At 40.8% G+C, this 13,005-nt stretch overlaps 2 protein-coding genes and 3 long non-coding RNA genes across 10 annotated transcripts in view; 3 read left to right on the top strand and 2 right to left on the bottom strand.

The window, feature by feature from the left end:
• LOC128885547 (uncharacterized) overlaps window positions 1–492 on the top strand; it is a 5,024-nt gene extending 4,532 nt beyond the window's left edge. For both annotated transcript variants that reach the window (XM_054139642.1, XM_054139641.1), the window contains exons 8-9: window positions 62–191; window positions 271–492. In XM_054139642.1, the coding sequence (XP_053995617.1) occupies window positions 62–191; window positions 271–297 (157 nt within the window). In that variant the 3' untranslated portion in view covers window positions 298–492. The remainder of the gene's footprint in view (window positions 1–61; window positions 192–270) is intronic.
• LOC128885555 (uncharacterized) overlaps window positions 1–12,644 on the bottom strand; it is a 14,629-nt gene extending 1,985 nt beyond the window's left edge. The window contains exons 1-2 of the long non-coding RNA XR_008459631.1: window positions 12,552–12,644; window positions 7,141–7,339 (exon numbers count right to left, since the gene is read on the bottom strand). This is a non-coding gene — a long non-coding RNA (uncharacterized LOC128885555). The remainder of the gene's footprint in view (window positions 1–7,140; window positions 7,340–12,551) is intronic.
• LOC128885553 (uncharacterized) lies at window positions 270–2,343 on the bottom strand. Its single transcript, XR_008459629.1, has 3 exons — window positions 2,006–2,343; window positions 1,556–1,645; window positions 270–1,425 (listed from the first exon to the last, which is right to left on the bottom strand). It is a non-coding gene; the product is annotated as an uncharacterized LOC128885553 (long non-coding RNA).
• Window positions 2,773–11,648, top strand: LOC128885548 (angiopoietin-2). 5 transcript variants are annotated; one of them, XM_054139644.1, is made up of 10 exons: window positions 2,773–3,826; window positions 6,751–7,037; window positions 7,188–7,786; window positions 7,846–8,108; window positions 8,230–8,560; window positions 9,227–9,358; window positions 9,712–9,899; window positions 10,025–10,168; window positions 10,316–10,440; window positions 10,660–11,648. In XM_054139644.1, exons 1-10 carry the CDS (start codon window positions 3,651–3,653, stop codon window positions 10,752–10,754), a joined length of 2,340 nt encoding a protein of 779 aa, XP_053995619.1. In that variant the 5' UTR covers window positions 2,773–3,650; the 3' UTR covers window positions 10,755–11,648. The 5 variants fall into 5 exon arrangements, with proteins under 5 accessions (XP_053995619.1, XP_053995618.1, XP_053995621.1 ...); XM_054139643.1 differs by lacking the exon at window positions 10,660–11,648 and having other exon boundaries at window positions 10,316–10,640; XM_054139646.1 differs by lacking the exons at window positions 2,773–3,826; window positions 10,660–11,648 and adding an exon at window positions 3,913–4,148 and having other exon boundaries at window positions 10,316–10,641.
• Window positions 11,999–12,532, top strand: LOC128885554 (uncharacterized). The gene is made up of 2 exons (XR_008459630.1): window positions 11,999–12,031; window positions 12,296–12,532. It is a non-coding gene; the product is annotated as an uncharacterized LOC128885554 (long non-coding RNA).
• Window positions 12,645–13,005: the final 361 nt, after the last annotated feature.

Below are 13,005 nucleotides of genomic sequence, written 5' to 3'. Positions count from 1 at the left end.
ATAATAATAATAATAATAATAATAATAATAATAATAATAATAATAATCTATTTCGTTTCAGGGCGACCAACCGATTCGATAGCGCTGGCTTGGGTTCCGAAAGACCAGACGGTGTATCCAGAGACGATGACGAATTCGATGCCTATAGGAAAAGAATGATGCTCGCCTACAGATTTAGGCCTAATCCTTTGGTACGACGAATCGAGACACACGCATCCTTTCTTTGTTTACCGTTTATCCGTAACACTGAGAGATTTTCGTTTCTTTCAGAATAATCCACGGAGACCATATTATTGAGGAAAGGAGTATCGGTGTATGAATTGTATTTATTTACATTATGTATCTATATTTTTTATTTTTTATTTAGTTGGAGAAAACGAATCGTCGTTATTTTGTATATTTGAAATTCTTCGAGCATAGAAAATTACGGTCAAACCATGTTATCTGCCCAAAAGTGGTTAATACGATTAAATAAATGAAATACGAAGCTTGTTTCAATGTGTAGCCGTCTACATAGATGCGTCGCACTATCTTTTCAAATAAAACAAAAAAACTCTACGACAAGGATTAAAATATTAACAAAGTAATCGCGGAGGTAACGAAACTTGATTTATCAGCTACACATAATTCTATCCTAATTCGAGCACTCGGTCGTTGAGCGATTCGTTGTTTGTTTCGCGAATAAAATGAAACTTTGCAATTCTTGTTTCTCGAGTGGAAAGCGTAAAATATTTGTTTCAGTATATGAGTGAGTGCGTGCGTGCGTGCGTGCGTGCGTGTGTGTGCATGTCTGTTTGTCTGTACGTACACAAGGCTTCTTCGAAGGCTGCAAGACCGATCAAGCGTGTTTACCTCAAGGCGATATTAATAGCATTCACAGAAAGTCGGAGTTCGCGATCTGGTCTCTGTGTTTTATCCTTTTTCAATCAACGAAAGAGTATTACGATAGATAGAACAACATAACCAACGAACGAACAGGTAACCAGCCGGTTGACCGGTCGATCAACGTATCAACTGGTCCGACAACGACCACGGCTACGAGCAACGAGCCTCGTTCGCTCTCTGTTCGCTGTTACTCTCATTACGCCCCACTTGCCCGTTCAATCACCTTTCGAAACATTCGAACATGGTGGCAAACAATCCAACCGACAATCGTTTATCTTTCGATCCATTCTTTTCCCCTTACTTTCATCGTCTTCCGTCTTTTTATTTCTCGAGTAGGTTTAATCGTTCTCATTCGCCTTGCCATACTTTTTCATTCGCATCTCCCTCATCTACTTGCCCTTCTCTCACTTAACTTCTCGATCACCGTGTTCTCATAACTTCATTTTCCTCGGATGCAATTTTCTCATTTTTTCAGTTTCACGTTTCTTCGTTGCCGAGGTCGTCTTTGGAATTTCAATGCATAGTTGGCGTCGACGCGGCCTAATAATCACGGAATGCACATTTCACGGTAAATATAAGCTAAGCATAAGCAGCTACATGTTCGCTTCTCGAGGAACGCGTCATCGACTATCGAATCGATGTTTAATAAACGCGAGTTGTCGATACGTACCATTGTTTCAACTAGATTTTAAATGTCTTTCTCTAATACGCTTTCAGCACTAAAGAAAACAGGAAAATTACGCAGCAGCGGCAGCAACATCTGCAAAAAAGTAATCGACAACGTTGTCCATATGGATAATTATGTTGTTAAAAGGATGCGTATGGAAAATAGATTGTCAACTTGAGGTGCAAACAACGAATCTATCGGAGTCTATCTAGAAAAATTGAACGAAACATTCGACTGCATTTGGTTTATCGTAGCTTGGACGCGATACGATCCGAACATTTTCTATCGAGCTGTGCGATGACTATACGACTATTAGCTCGATCGCTTCTAACGAGAAAAACAAGTAGAGCTTAACTCTACTGTTAATTGCGCGGATATGCGCATCCATCATTTCTCGGAATGTCAAACGATCAAATTTCTCAAAATTTTGAAAATAATCTCGTTACAGCTTACCGAACGATATTTGTGCAGGGCGGAGCGGTAGGATGATACGCGTTTTCGATTTCGAGCTGTCTCGGGTTGTTTTCGGTGAGCTGCAAACGGCAATGGAACGTTGATCAGAAAAAGGAAGGTACCGAAGAATAAGCAAAGATCGGACAAGATGAATGGAATGGAATGGAACGGAACGGATGAGTAGAGAAGGAAACGAGGGTCCAGAGAGGAACGGAACAGAACGGAACGGAACGAAACGAAACGGAACGAATTCAAACGGATCGAATCGTTTCAGGAGATCGGATCACGGCTTTACACGGGGAAAGGACGGAAAGAGACCAGAATGGTCGGTGGGAGATCAGTGGGGAGAGGTATAGGTCCTTCAGCGTGGACACGTATGTACGTGAAAGTAACTCTTACAGTTGAACGGAGATTGTATAGTTGTCGGTGTTTTATGGTGTCGGTGGTCCCGTCGTTCACCACGAAGCAAAGATACGCGACGGTGCATGCGGCGGCCGGCCGTCAACGTCTACCGGTGTGCATTTTGTTAGGATAGGGAGGAGAGGGAGGAGCGGGCAAACGAGGAACGCAAAAGCAAGTAGGGGTGATGGAACCGTGTATGGCACGAGCCTCGCGCGGTTCTCCGATCCGCACCGATATAGACGTAACCAACATAACGCAAAGACCAGCGGGCAAACTCCGGTCGAAGTCAGCCCCGAGGACGTTTCACGAGGCTGTGCGTCAACGAACGGATTATCGATTCACCTCGGATAAATAATCGTTTGTTACTTCGTCTGGTTAACGGTAGCGTGTGCGCGATCGTTTACGTAATTTCGTGGTTTTCGTTTATCCAGCAAAGTCTTTCGAGAAACAACGTTACGCACCCACCAGCCCTTCCCCTCTTTACCGATCTATCTCTTTGGCTTTGCCTCGTCGTTTTCTCCTCTTTGCTCTTTCGTGCGCACCTGTACGCTGTATCGATCAACGACGACAGTGGAAAACCCTACGGCATGTACCAACGACTTTTGCTTTCTTCTTCGTGGAGATTAAAAGTTTCGAGATCAACGAGTGAGATTAACAAGAGAAACGGACACCGAGAAGCGTAAAACGTCGAACGAGAACCGATGATATTGCTCTAACACGAAACCACAAAATACCATAGCCACGTTACATACGTATCATCGAATTCTATCGAGCTTGTAATACGTTTTACAAAATGAAATTGTAATAGTGTCGAAATGTAATAGTTATCAAACGAAAAGCATTTCAGTTATCTTTGCGATCGTTGCGATTAGGTTTGATCGCGAGTGCTGAGTGTTTTGGGAATATTTGAAAATCCCAGTGAAGAGACAATCGTATCCGTTGATTTACACACCTTCGTTTGGTGTGTTTTCCGTTTTTGGTTTGTTGCATACATTAACGGTATATGGATGTTTCGGTCGAAGAGAAGAGGAACTTTTTGTACGTGGCCAGCTAATCGAACGCAAAGTATTATTCGGGAGTGTCGGTACGCGTATTTCAAATTGAATGTCTTCCTTCCGTGTCTACAACGTTTCTATCGTCATTTTGTTCGTCACCGTCGCGATCGCCGTTCTTAGTAGATTCCCTTTCGATTCGTCCTTTCATCTGTCGTACCTCCTTTCTTTCTATTTGATTTGATTCGAGTATGAAACAGGCTATAATTATTACCACGTGCCTGTTGGGTTTCGTGTTTGCTGGAAGTCCTAGACTGCCGAGGACCTCTGCCGACGAGCGGAATATTCGCAATGTCAGTAACAATGGAAACAACACGAGCGGAAACATGATCCCGACGACACCTATTCGTAATCCTCAGCGAAACAGGTAAGTTGGTATCAGCTGATCCATTATCTTTGGAATGTCTATTTTAACGCGCAACGCGAGATCATAATCAATCGTACTCGCGTACTCGAACGAGATGAATGCTCTGATGATCCGGACGATGACAAGTTTGTTGTTTGGTTGGAAAAGCTCGAATAGATGTATGTATCTCATCGGTCTACATATGTATACATAGATTAAAATGGATTTAAATGCCGCGCTGATCCGTCTCGGTTCGCGCCGCTACGCCGTGCTGTTCCACCTGTCATCACATATTTTAATCGTAAGAAATCGAAGCAAAAATTTCCGCTATTGTATCCAACAGGTTTGTACTCGACTTTTTCTCGCTTTCTCTTTTCATCCTCTCGATTCGTGCGGTGTGTAGCAGTGTACACCAACGATATACCACTATAAATCCTGCTGTCGCGTCGCGTTTGTCTCGCGTTGTACCGTCGACTTACGTTAGTCCACCGCTTATGTAACTGTACAAAACAAGGTGAAAAGTTTGCTTTAAAATCGGTGCGGACCCCGCTCTGCAGCCACCGTTTACCGCGCGACAATAGACAAACAACAAGAATTCTATTATCGTTTACGTAATCAATCCCTACAAATTTGATTAACGGTCTAGGTACCATTCGTTCTCTTCCGTCATTCCAACAAGGTATATCTACGCATTAAATTTGACCGTGACGTTACGTTAATAAACAAGCTGGAAGGATCGTTCTCATCGTTGTTCTACATATAGACCGACTGGATCCGCCTAGACCGCCGCAACATGGCACATGTTCGGATGGCGGCGGGTCGCATAGATCGGCAAATTCGTTAAAACTACCATCTCTGTGTTTCTAACAGCGTAATAAAAACGTTACTCGGTTCATCATCTTTTCACGAGCGTATTTAAGTCGTCGAGAAAATTCTTCCGTTCTACTGTTCGATACACGAGTAGATGGTTATGTTGTAATTGTCCGTTGGTGAAACGTTACTTAAAATAAATATATCCGCATAGTTGATCCGAAATGGGAATTGTACACTCGAAAAATCGCGCGATTGGTCGCTAACGAAAATGTGTTGTTCCTGATTGTCGGTCAGTTCGTTACGATTTGTACGTTTGTTTGCTACGTATCGTTTATCGTGAGCATAGTATTTGCCCTGTAATTTTTTGGTAAATCGGAAAATACGAGAAGCAAGCATATCGTTTTCCTTGGCTACATTTTAATGTTCATTAAATTCCAGTTACGAGAATAATTTGTTTCTGCTTTCTCTCCCTCTCCCTCTCCCTCTCCCTCTACTTGTACGACCCTCGGTCCCACTCTCACTGCTACCTGCCCCCCACCCGCTCTCTTTTTCATTCTTTCTCACGGGCGCGTACGTTACGAAAATGAAAGGGTTGGCAACTTTTTCCTTTCACCGTACTATCGACTATAGTACATGTAGGCTATTTTAGATCTCTCGGACTTTTTGACAGAATTTCATAATACGTTACGTTACGTTTTACGTTGCGTTCGATACATCCATGTATGTACATATATGTATCAAGCGATAAGCGGTACCAGCCTTTCTCTCCGAAATTGATAGGGATACGAAGCAAATAAAAATATCGTTTCCTTCTTGTAGCGAATATACGATATATGTATGTCCATATTAACAGGAAAGTGTATTTTGGAAAATGCTACCTGACTCGTAAAGGTGGGACGATATAAAAATGTCGTAACGATACAAATTTGAGAATCGTGTATACTTATCGGGCAGAATGACAGTGGATCGATCGATCGGTGCACTGTTCGAATCGGTACGATCGGTATCGCGAGAAGGACACAAAGGGAACGGAAAGAGAACCGATCGGATCGCAAGGATAGAATGACGCCAGTGGGGCACTAGTTGTTTGGTTGCGTAACAAACCCTCGAGCTCTAGTTACGACAATAAGATTGCACAAGCTTTGCACAAGATTCCTCGGAAGGAAGGAAGAAAGAAAGGAAGTAAGGAAGGAAGGAAGGAAGGAAGAAAGGAAGTAAGGAAGAAAGGAAGTAAGGAAGGAAGGAAGGAAGGGAGGAAGGAAGGAAGGAAGGAACGAAGGAACGATGGAACGATGGAACGAACAAACAAACGATTATGTATATCGTAAATGGTAGTGGCGTTTGGAAGATTCGTCGATGACGACGCGTAAAACCAGTAAATAAAATGTAGGAGAAAGGGTTGTTTAGGCAGTTGCAAGATAATGTTGTTTCGTGCGACATCGCTCCGCAACCGCCTATATGTATAGACTAGCTCCGTTCCAACTATCACTTTCGCCTTACAATCTGTTGTTTCTTTTGCAAACATTCTTATAGGTATTTCCGGTCGCGGAATGTCGTCCATTCTATCCCACAAAACATTTCGCTTCCACTTTTCCACCGACAGTTACTACTTTTCATCCTTTCGATTCTCCGCCAAACATTGTTTCACACGAATAATTGAAATAATATACGCGTTTCGTAGATGTACTAACACGCCTAGACCTCGTGTATTATAATTTTCGACGTTACAATGTATCAAATGTTAAGAGCGTCTTATAGCTTGGGTAATAAGATTCGAAAGGACCGTAGTAAAGTACGAATACGACTAACAACTGACCTGGCTGCGAATCGATTGCGTAAAATTCAAGGCACGCTTACAACTTACATCGTAACAGGAGAAAGGATACATCTATTTAAGCTGTCATAGATCAAGCTCCGTTTTAAAAGCGATATCGTTTATAGGAAAAATGTCTGGAAAATTGGAAAATACTGGTGTTGAAATAGGACGTGCTACTGCTACATATAAAAGGGCTATTAATTCATTCGGAAATATGTGTGTAATTATTAATCGTTTGAATAATTCGAATCGTTCGAATAGAAAGGTTCATTAATTCGCTGTAGCGTTGTTTGATACGATGGAATACCATTTTCAGAGAACAGTACCTCTTCAACGTTTTCGAGGTAATAGTTTCCACTCTGGAATCGAAATTGCAACGAATCGAAAATCTGGACAAAGCGGTGGAACATTTGATGAGAAGAGTCGAAGCTTTGGATTCACGGGTAAACGACAATATCGACAAGACCGATGCAGTAATTACCAAACTTCGAACGCTGGATCTGAAGCTTTTTAATTCTCAGCCAATGTTTTTGTCAACCGATCGTGCCGTTTATTCAACGAGACCACCATCCAACGATCAAAATGACAGTGAAATTGGAGGCGGTATGTACATACAACACACGACACACGACACACGACACGTTTCTCTCGAAAAAATAATCATATCTACTTCCATACGAGTAATTATACACGTATATTTACTCACTTGCTACTCGTTACCTTTCCTTTGTTCCTTTTCTTTGTTTTGCACAGATTCCCAGTCGCATTCGTTGGACGAAACATCCCCGACGCCGACGGATCAAGCGATTCACCATGCTCGAAGAGATCCATCACCCGAGACTCTCGGTCAGAAATTATTGTCGCTCGATCAGAAGGTGTCCGACATAGACAATAAATTGGTCGACCTAAAAAATCAATTGGACAATAACTTTTTACAAAATGACGATATAAACGCCGAAGCAAGCGAGAAAAAACCAGTTAGCATGAGCGTAATTGAAATCACAAAAGCGATGAGCAACGAAGTAATGAATCACATAACAATCGAAATTGAAAATTTGAGACAAACTACAGGTAACATGGATAGAAAGTTGCAGTTTCACATGAATTTGGTCTCGGATCATTTGGAAAACGTCTTCAATATGATGACGGATGTACACGATGCGATACTTGTCAGAGGACATGGAAATGAAAATGGAAATGGAAATGGAAACGGTCAACAAACATTCAATATTACAACAACAACAACAACAACGGAAATGCCACAGAAGCAAAGCAAGATTGATCGTCTCGTCGAACAGATGTATCCTATGCTGACCGTTTCCGAAAAAATGGATCAAGTTTGGAGTGTCGTGGTAAGTCGACGTAAATGTATCGTAAAGATTAGACCAACTAAATGGAATTTTTCGAATAGGTTGGTACAAAAAGTTCCGTGGACGATCTTTTGCCAAAGTCGGACGAGTTGCTTACGCAAACGCAAAGGCAGGAAAGAGCAATTAGTGAAATTCACGCGGATCTGAGGTCAAAGACAAACAAGATTATCGAAAACTTGGAAGGAGTCGAGAATAGGTTGAGGAAGCAAGAAGACGATGTCGGTACTCTTGGCCAACGTCCAATTCCAGCGGAACTATTACTCGATCCCACGATCGATCGACTCGTCGAATACGATTCGAGTAGGTCAGTGCGTATTCCTTTACTTATCGCAAATCGTTTTAATTTACATATACACTAATTAATACAAATCACATTTCCACATTTCTACCATTTGTTTCTTTTTTTTCTTTTCTTGTTGGTTTAGATACGTTGGATTATCGGAAGATGTTCCAGCCGAAACCACCATTTCACCGGTGACGCCAACTACCGTCGTTTCCTCGGTGTCGATGTCGATGTCTTCTTCGACTTCGTCCAACGTTATACCAGTTAATAATTTAAACATTTCCAATAGCATCAATGGTTCCAGCAGCTTCCCGAATTTCACCAGCATCTCCGGGACGACATCATCTTCGTCGAGTACGCAAAGATCTTGGACGAAAAATCGGGGCGTGATATTTCCAAGTGTTAAAAACAAACCAAGTCCGGCGAATTCGACTTTCACCACCGATGCGTTTCTTAGTTATAAGGACGTTAAGGTAACGTCGATTCGTTGCAACCCCAAACCTTCTTGCCACTCGTATTATTTATTTACTCGTACATAAAATTCGTACGTTTACTAAAATATCGTATCGCGGGCTCAAGTGGCGCGCGTATAGAATTTTACCGCAACCTCTATTAGCCAGATTTCTCGATCGACAAGGGGATACTACATATTCTTATTATATGCAAGTAGACAAAAAATTGGGGCATGCAAATAAACACAACATGTACACGTACGATACATGTATGTACATTTCGAAAAGGAAGGTTTCGGGAAGGTAGAAAATTGATTATGCAACTCGCGAATCGATTATCGTTGTGGATGTTACAGTTGAACGTACGACTTATAGTTGCTCGTAATTGCGCGTCTCGAGAACTTTAAACTGCGCTGCGACGTGAAAGTCGCTGTACTGGATTTACTCGTTTATCGTGTTTAAATGGTCAACTCAAATAATCGAACACTACCACGATGAGCCTTATCGCGAGCATCGGTTACGTACTCTGACTCTACTTTGTTTCTTTTACCATTTCTTTTTCATCTAAATACTATCAAATCATCGATATATGGCCTCGCCCGCGCCCTAACGAAAAATCATCGTAACGCATTCGTAGAAAACGAACGCATAATATACATGGACATGTAAGTGTATACATTATTACAGGGCTACTCTTGCGTCGATTTATTAAACGCAGGCATGAGGGACAATGGTGTCTATTATCTTCAAATACGAGGTACCACCTACTGGTTCCTAAAAGTTTATTGCGAACAAGACATTGCCGAAGGAGGTTGGACGGTAAGAATGCCACCGACATACGATCCGTTAAACATGCTTTCACGATTGATCGATGCACACTCGTCTACTCGTTATCGTTTACTTGCTCGCTGTTGCTTCCAATTATATTTCCTTTTTCTTTTTCTTTTCTTTTCTTTTCTTTTCTTTTCTTTCTTTCTAAAATCCGTATTTACGAGTTTGAAAACCATCGTGCGTGCCATACTCACTAAATACAACAAGAACAACCACACGCGTTCACGAGTATCAAAAATCCAGATGCCAACACGGACGTGCAACGATCTGACGGGTCTAACGGGTTATTTATCGGCAGCTCTAACGCAAGTATAACGTAGTTATGTTCCGTTTACGCATAGGTCATTCAAAGAAGAGACGATTTTGGAGAGCCAAGAGAAAATTTCAATCGGGATTGGGCCGATTATAAGAACGGATTCGGCGATCCTGCCAGAGAGTTTTGGCTGGGTAACGAAAACATATACATGCTAACGAATAACGAAGATTATACGCTTCGAGTCGAGCTCGAAGATTTCGAAGGAAACAAAAGGTAAAGAAAGAAAGCGAACGTTGTCGTTTATCGCTCCTAGTATGTCTCTACGCTACGATTGTCATTCCATGTACATACGTAAATAAATACACGATACCGAGTTATCACCGTTCACCGTTTTCTAGGTACGCACAGTATTCTCATTTTAAAATCTACTCGGAAGCAGAGTATTACAAATTAGAGATCGATGGCTACGATGGAAATGCTGGCGATTCCTTAAACGATCCCTGGTATGGCTCAAACAATAGTCCCTTCTCGACCTATAACAGGTAACAGGTTCTTCTTTTTTTTTTCTTTTTGTTTCTTTTTTTGTCGTTTTATGCATCTCTTTTCATATTTCGTGTACTGTGTTGTCGGTAGAAAGACTCGTAGCTTTCTTGTCCGACCTAACCCATCCTATTAATTGGAATTTGCAGAGACAACGATAGATCATCGTTAAATTGTGCTTCCATGCTAAAAGGTGGATGGTGGTGGAAATCATGCGGACGCGGATTGAACGGTCTTTACTTGAACGATCCTCAAGATCTAACCGCTCGGCAAGGTATATATATGTTTTTACCATCTCCCCTCTCTCATCTCTGTTCTTTTTTTGTTTTGTTTTTTTCTTGTTTATCATTGAAATTGTCAGTAATTACTCGAGAAAAGAAACTATTCCAGAATAAAATGGAACAGAATAAATAAAATTTCCAACAGATAGTTGTCGTAGATTGACGACGACCGCGATATCAAAGGAAAGCCGTTTTCTTCTTCTCTGTTTAAGGTATCGTATGGTTCCGTTGGAGAGGTTGGGATTACACGTTAAAACGAGCTACGATGATGATTAAACCAAAAGGACTGACAGCCCCGGCGGTATAGGTTATCAAGATTTCCTAGACGAAGCAAATTCATTAGAAACATTGTACAAATTACGTTATCCGTAGCGTTTCGTACAACTGGTGCAATTCTCCTCAACGACCAAATATATATGTAACAAGGAAAAAAAAGAAAAAAAAGATACAACTTTGGAAGCACCAAACAATTTCCTTTTAGAGAATCGACAACATTCTCGTCGTTCTACCTAACGCTATTTTGTTTGGAATTCCAACGTTGAAACATATTTATTTTCATCGAACGGTTCAACGGAGATAGTTTTGCCAGATTTTAATTACTTGAAGTAATTAAACGTGGTTATTAAATCTAGTAATTTATGTCCATCATTGGAAAATGGCTAAAAGACGAGGCGTAACAAATGCATTGCAATATCCATTCCGCAGATCGGACAACAAATAACTTTACCGTTTAACGTAACATGGCTGTTACGTTGAACTCTAATATACAAATGTATAATTCTTTTCGATACGATTATTCGATACATTAACTCACAGATTATACCTCAGAATCTTGAAAAGAGGATGAATCGAATGGTTGAAAACGAATGAGTGTATGGATGAATGATAACGCGCATCTATCGCAAAATTATCGACATCGTTGTTAGTAATATTTATACATTAGAAAGCCGTAGAACTGTTTACACTTTACACGGATTAGAAATTACAGTTTGATCACAATAAAAACAACGATGATCAAAGTAGGCTTGTAATGAACGGAAATGCATATTAAGTGTGAAAAGTTTAGTAATGTAAATAAATGTCCGAACAGTATCCAAGCAACGTGTAAAAAGTATTTTTTAAATATAAAATAAATGTATCCTTTATCAAACGAAATGCATCGTTTTAATACTTTCAGTATATACGGAAACAATGGTAAAATGTCATGAAATTGAAGAGAGAGTAGTAAAGAGAGTTGGTTCGTTTGTAAATTTTCCACAGGATATACTTTGTACGGGAACAAAATTAGAACACATTATAAGCCACATATCCACCCGATATTATCCACACATATGAGACGCGTCGTAGCTCGTAAACGCGAGATGGATGGGAGCAACACACAGGCAACATAACCTCATCGAATCTCTCGTGACGTCAGGTGATCAGGTGTGTGTTGGTGTGTGTCGGTGCCGGTAAAAACGCAAAGAACGTGCGTTATTCTATTCCATACATTATGGTAAGCATTAATTTATTATTCATATGTTCATCGCGATGTTGCGATGTTACTGTTACTGTTACGATGTTACTGTTACTGTTACTGTTATTGTTACTGCTACGATGTTACTGTTACGATGTTACTGATACGATGTTGCGATGTTACTGTTACTGTTACCCTCGTAGAAATAACCCTCGCAGAGATAACCCTCGCAGAAATAACCCGCGCAGACCTTACCCTTGCAGAGCTAACCCTGGCAGAAATAACCCCCGAAAACACATAGTCAAACGAAAGCTGTCTCTCAATTTTTTGTTGCTATTAACCCTCTTCACTTTGCATTTAAGAATACAACTTAAATCATGTTGTTCGAATAGGCTTAATACTTGTTCTTCCTTCTTAAAGCACTTAATCGACTTGAATTCAATATTGTGAGGTATTAATCAATCAAACATCTTTGTTTCTATTTACATGCGACCTTTACCGATAGATAATCAACTACGTATAAGGTGCCCCAACAATACATAATAACACTGTTAACGCATATAACAATATGTAAATATTTCAACATTTTCAGGCACATTTTATCATTAAACCGAGGCCAGAGCTACTTATCGAAAACGCTTTACTTACTTGAAATTTTTCCCACAGAACTATAACTATTCATAGTTAAGGAATAGTTGACCTGCATTCTGTGGCAATCTTCATTTCTATAAGCACACATTATTATTAAACGGAACACGCTAGAATCAATTAATTAACATAACCTGTAATATCTGTCACGTACAACGTGACTCTATCCCCAGTGGATATCCGAGTGCAAAGGGTTAACGGAATCATAGTCGCGGTATCGTACGTCGTCGATATTAACTAATAAATAATAATAATTATTACTTTCCGCTGTCGGAACCGAATGCAACACAACAGTAGAAATAGATTTCGCATTCCTCGCCGCTAGAGGGACATCAGCGTCAAGTCAGCGACTTTCTCGCAAGCGCTCGAGCAGTCTTTCTCTCGTATATATACAACTTCTAAATCCTTTCCCTCGGGGTCGCAGTCGAGTCGCGCCGCGTTGCGTCGGCACGGG

Source organism: Hylaeus anthracinus, unplaced genomic scaffold (assembly GCF_026225885.1).
Source record: "Hylaeus anthracinus isolate JK02 unplaced genomic scaffold, UHH_iyHylAnth1.0_haploid 11981, whole genome shotgun sequence".
Taxonomy (NCBI): Eukaryota; Metazoa; Arthropoda; class Insecta; order Hymenoptera; family Colletidae; genus Hylaeus; species Hylaeus anthracinus.
The sequence above is the reverse complement of the archived record's forward strand: the minus strand, read 5'-3'. Positions and strand labels throughout refer to the sequence as shown.

Coding starts and splice junctions, on each gene's coding strand:
- LOC128885548 (XM_054139643.1), top strand. CDS start 3,651: ATGAAACAGGCTATAATTATTACCACGTGCCTGTTGGGTTTCGTGTTT. Junction 8,109..8,229: donor GTCGAATACGATTCGAGTAG/GTCAGTGCGTAT, acceptor TTGTTGGTTTAG/ATACGTTGGATTATCGGAAG. Junction 10,169..10,315: donor CCCTTCTCGACCTATAACAG/GTAACAGGTTCT, acceptor TGGAATTTGCAG/AGACAACGATAGATCATCGT.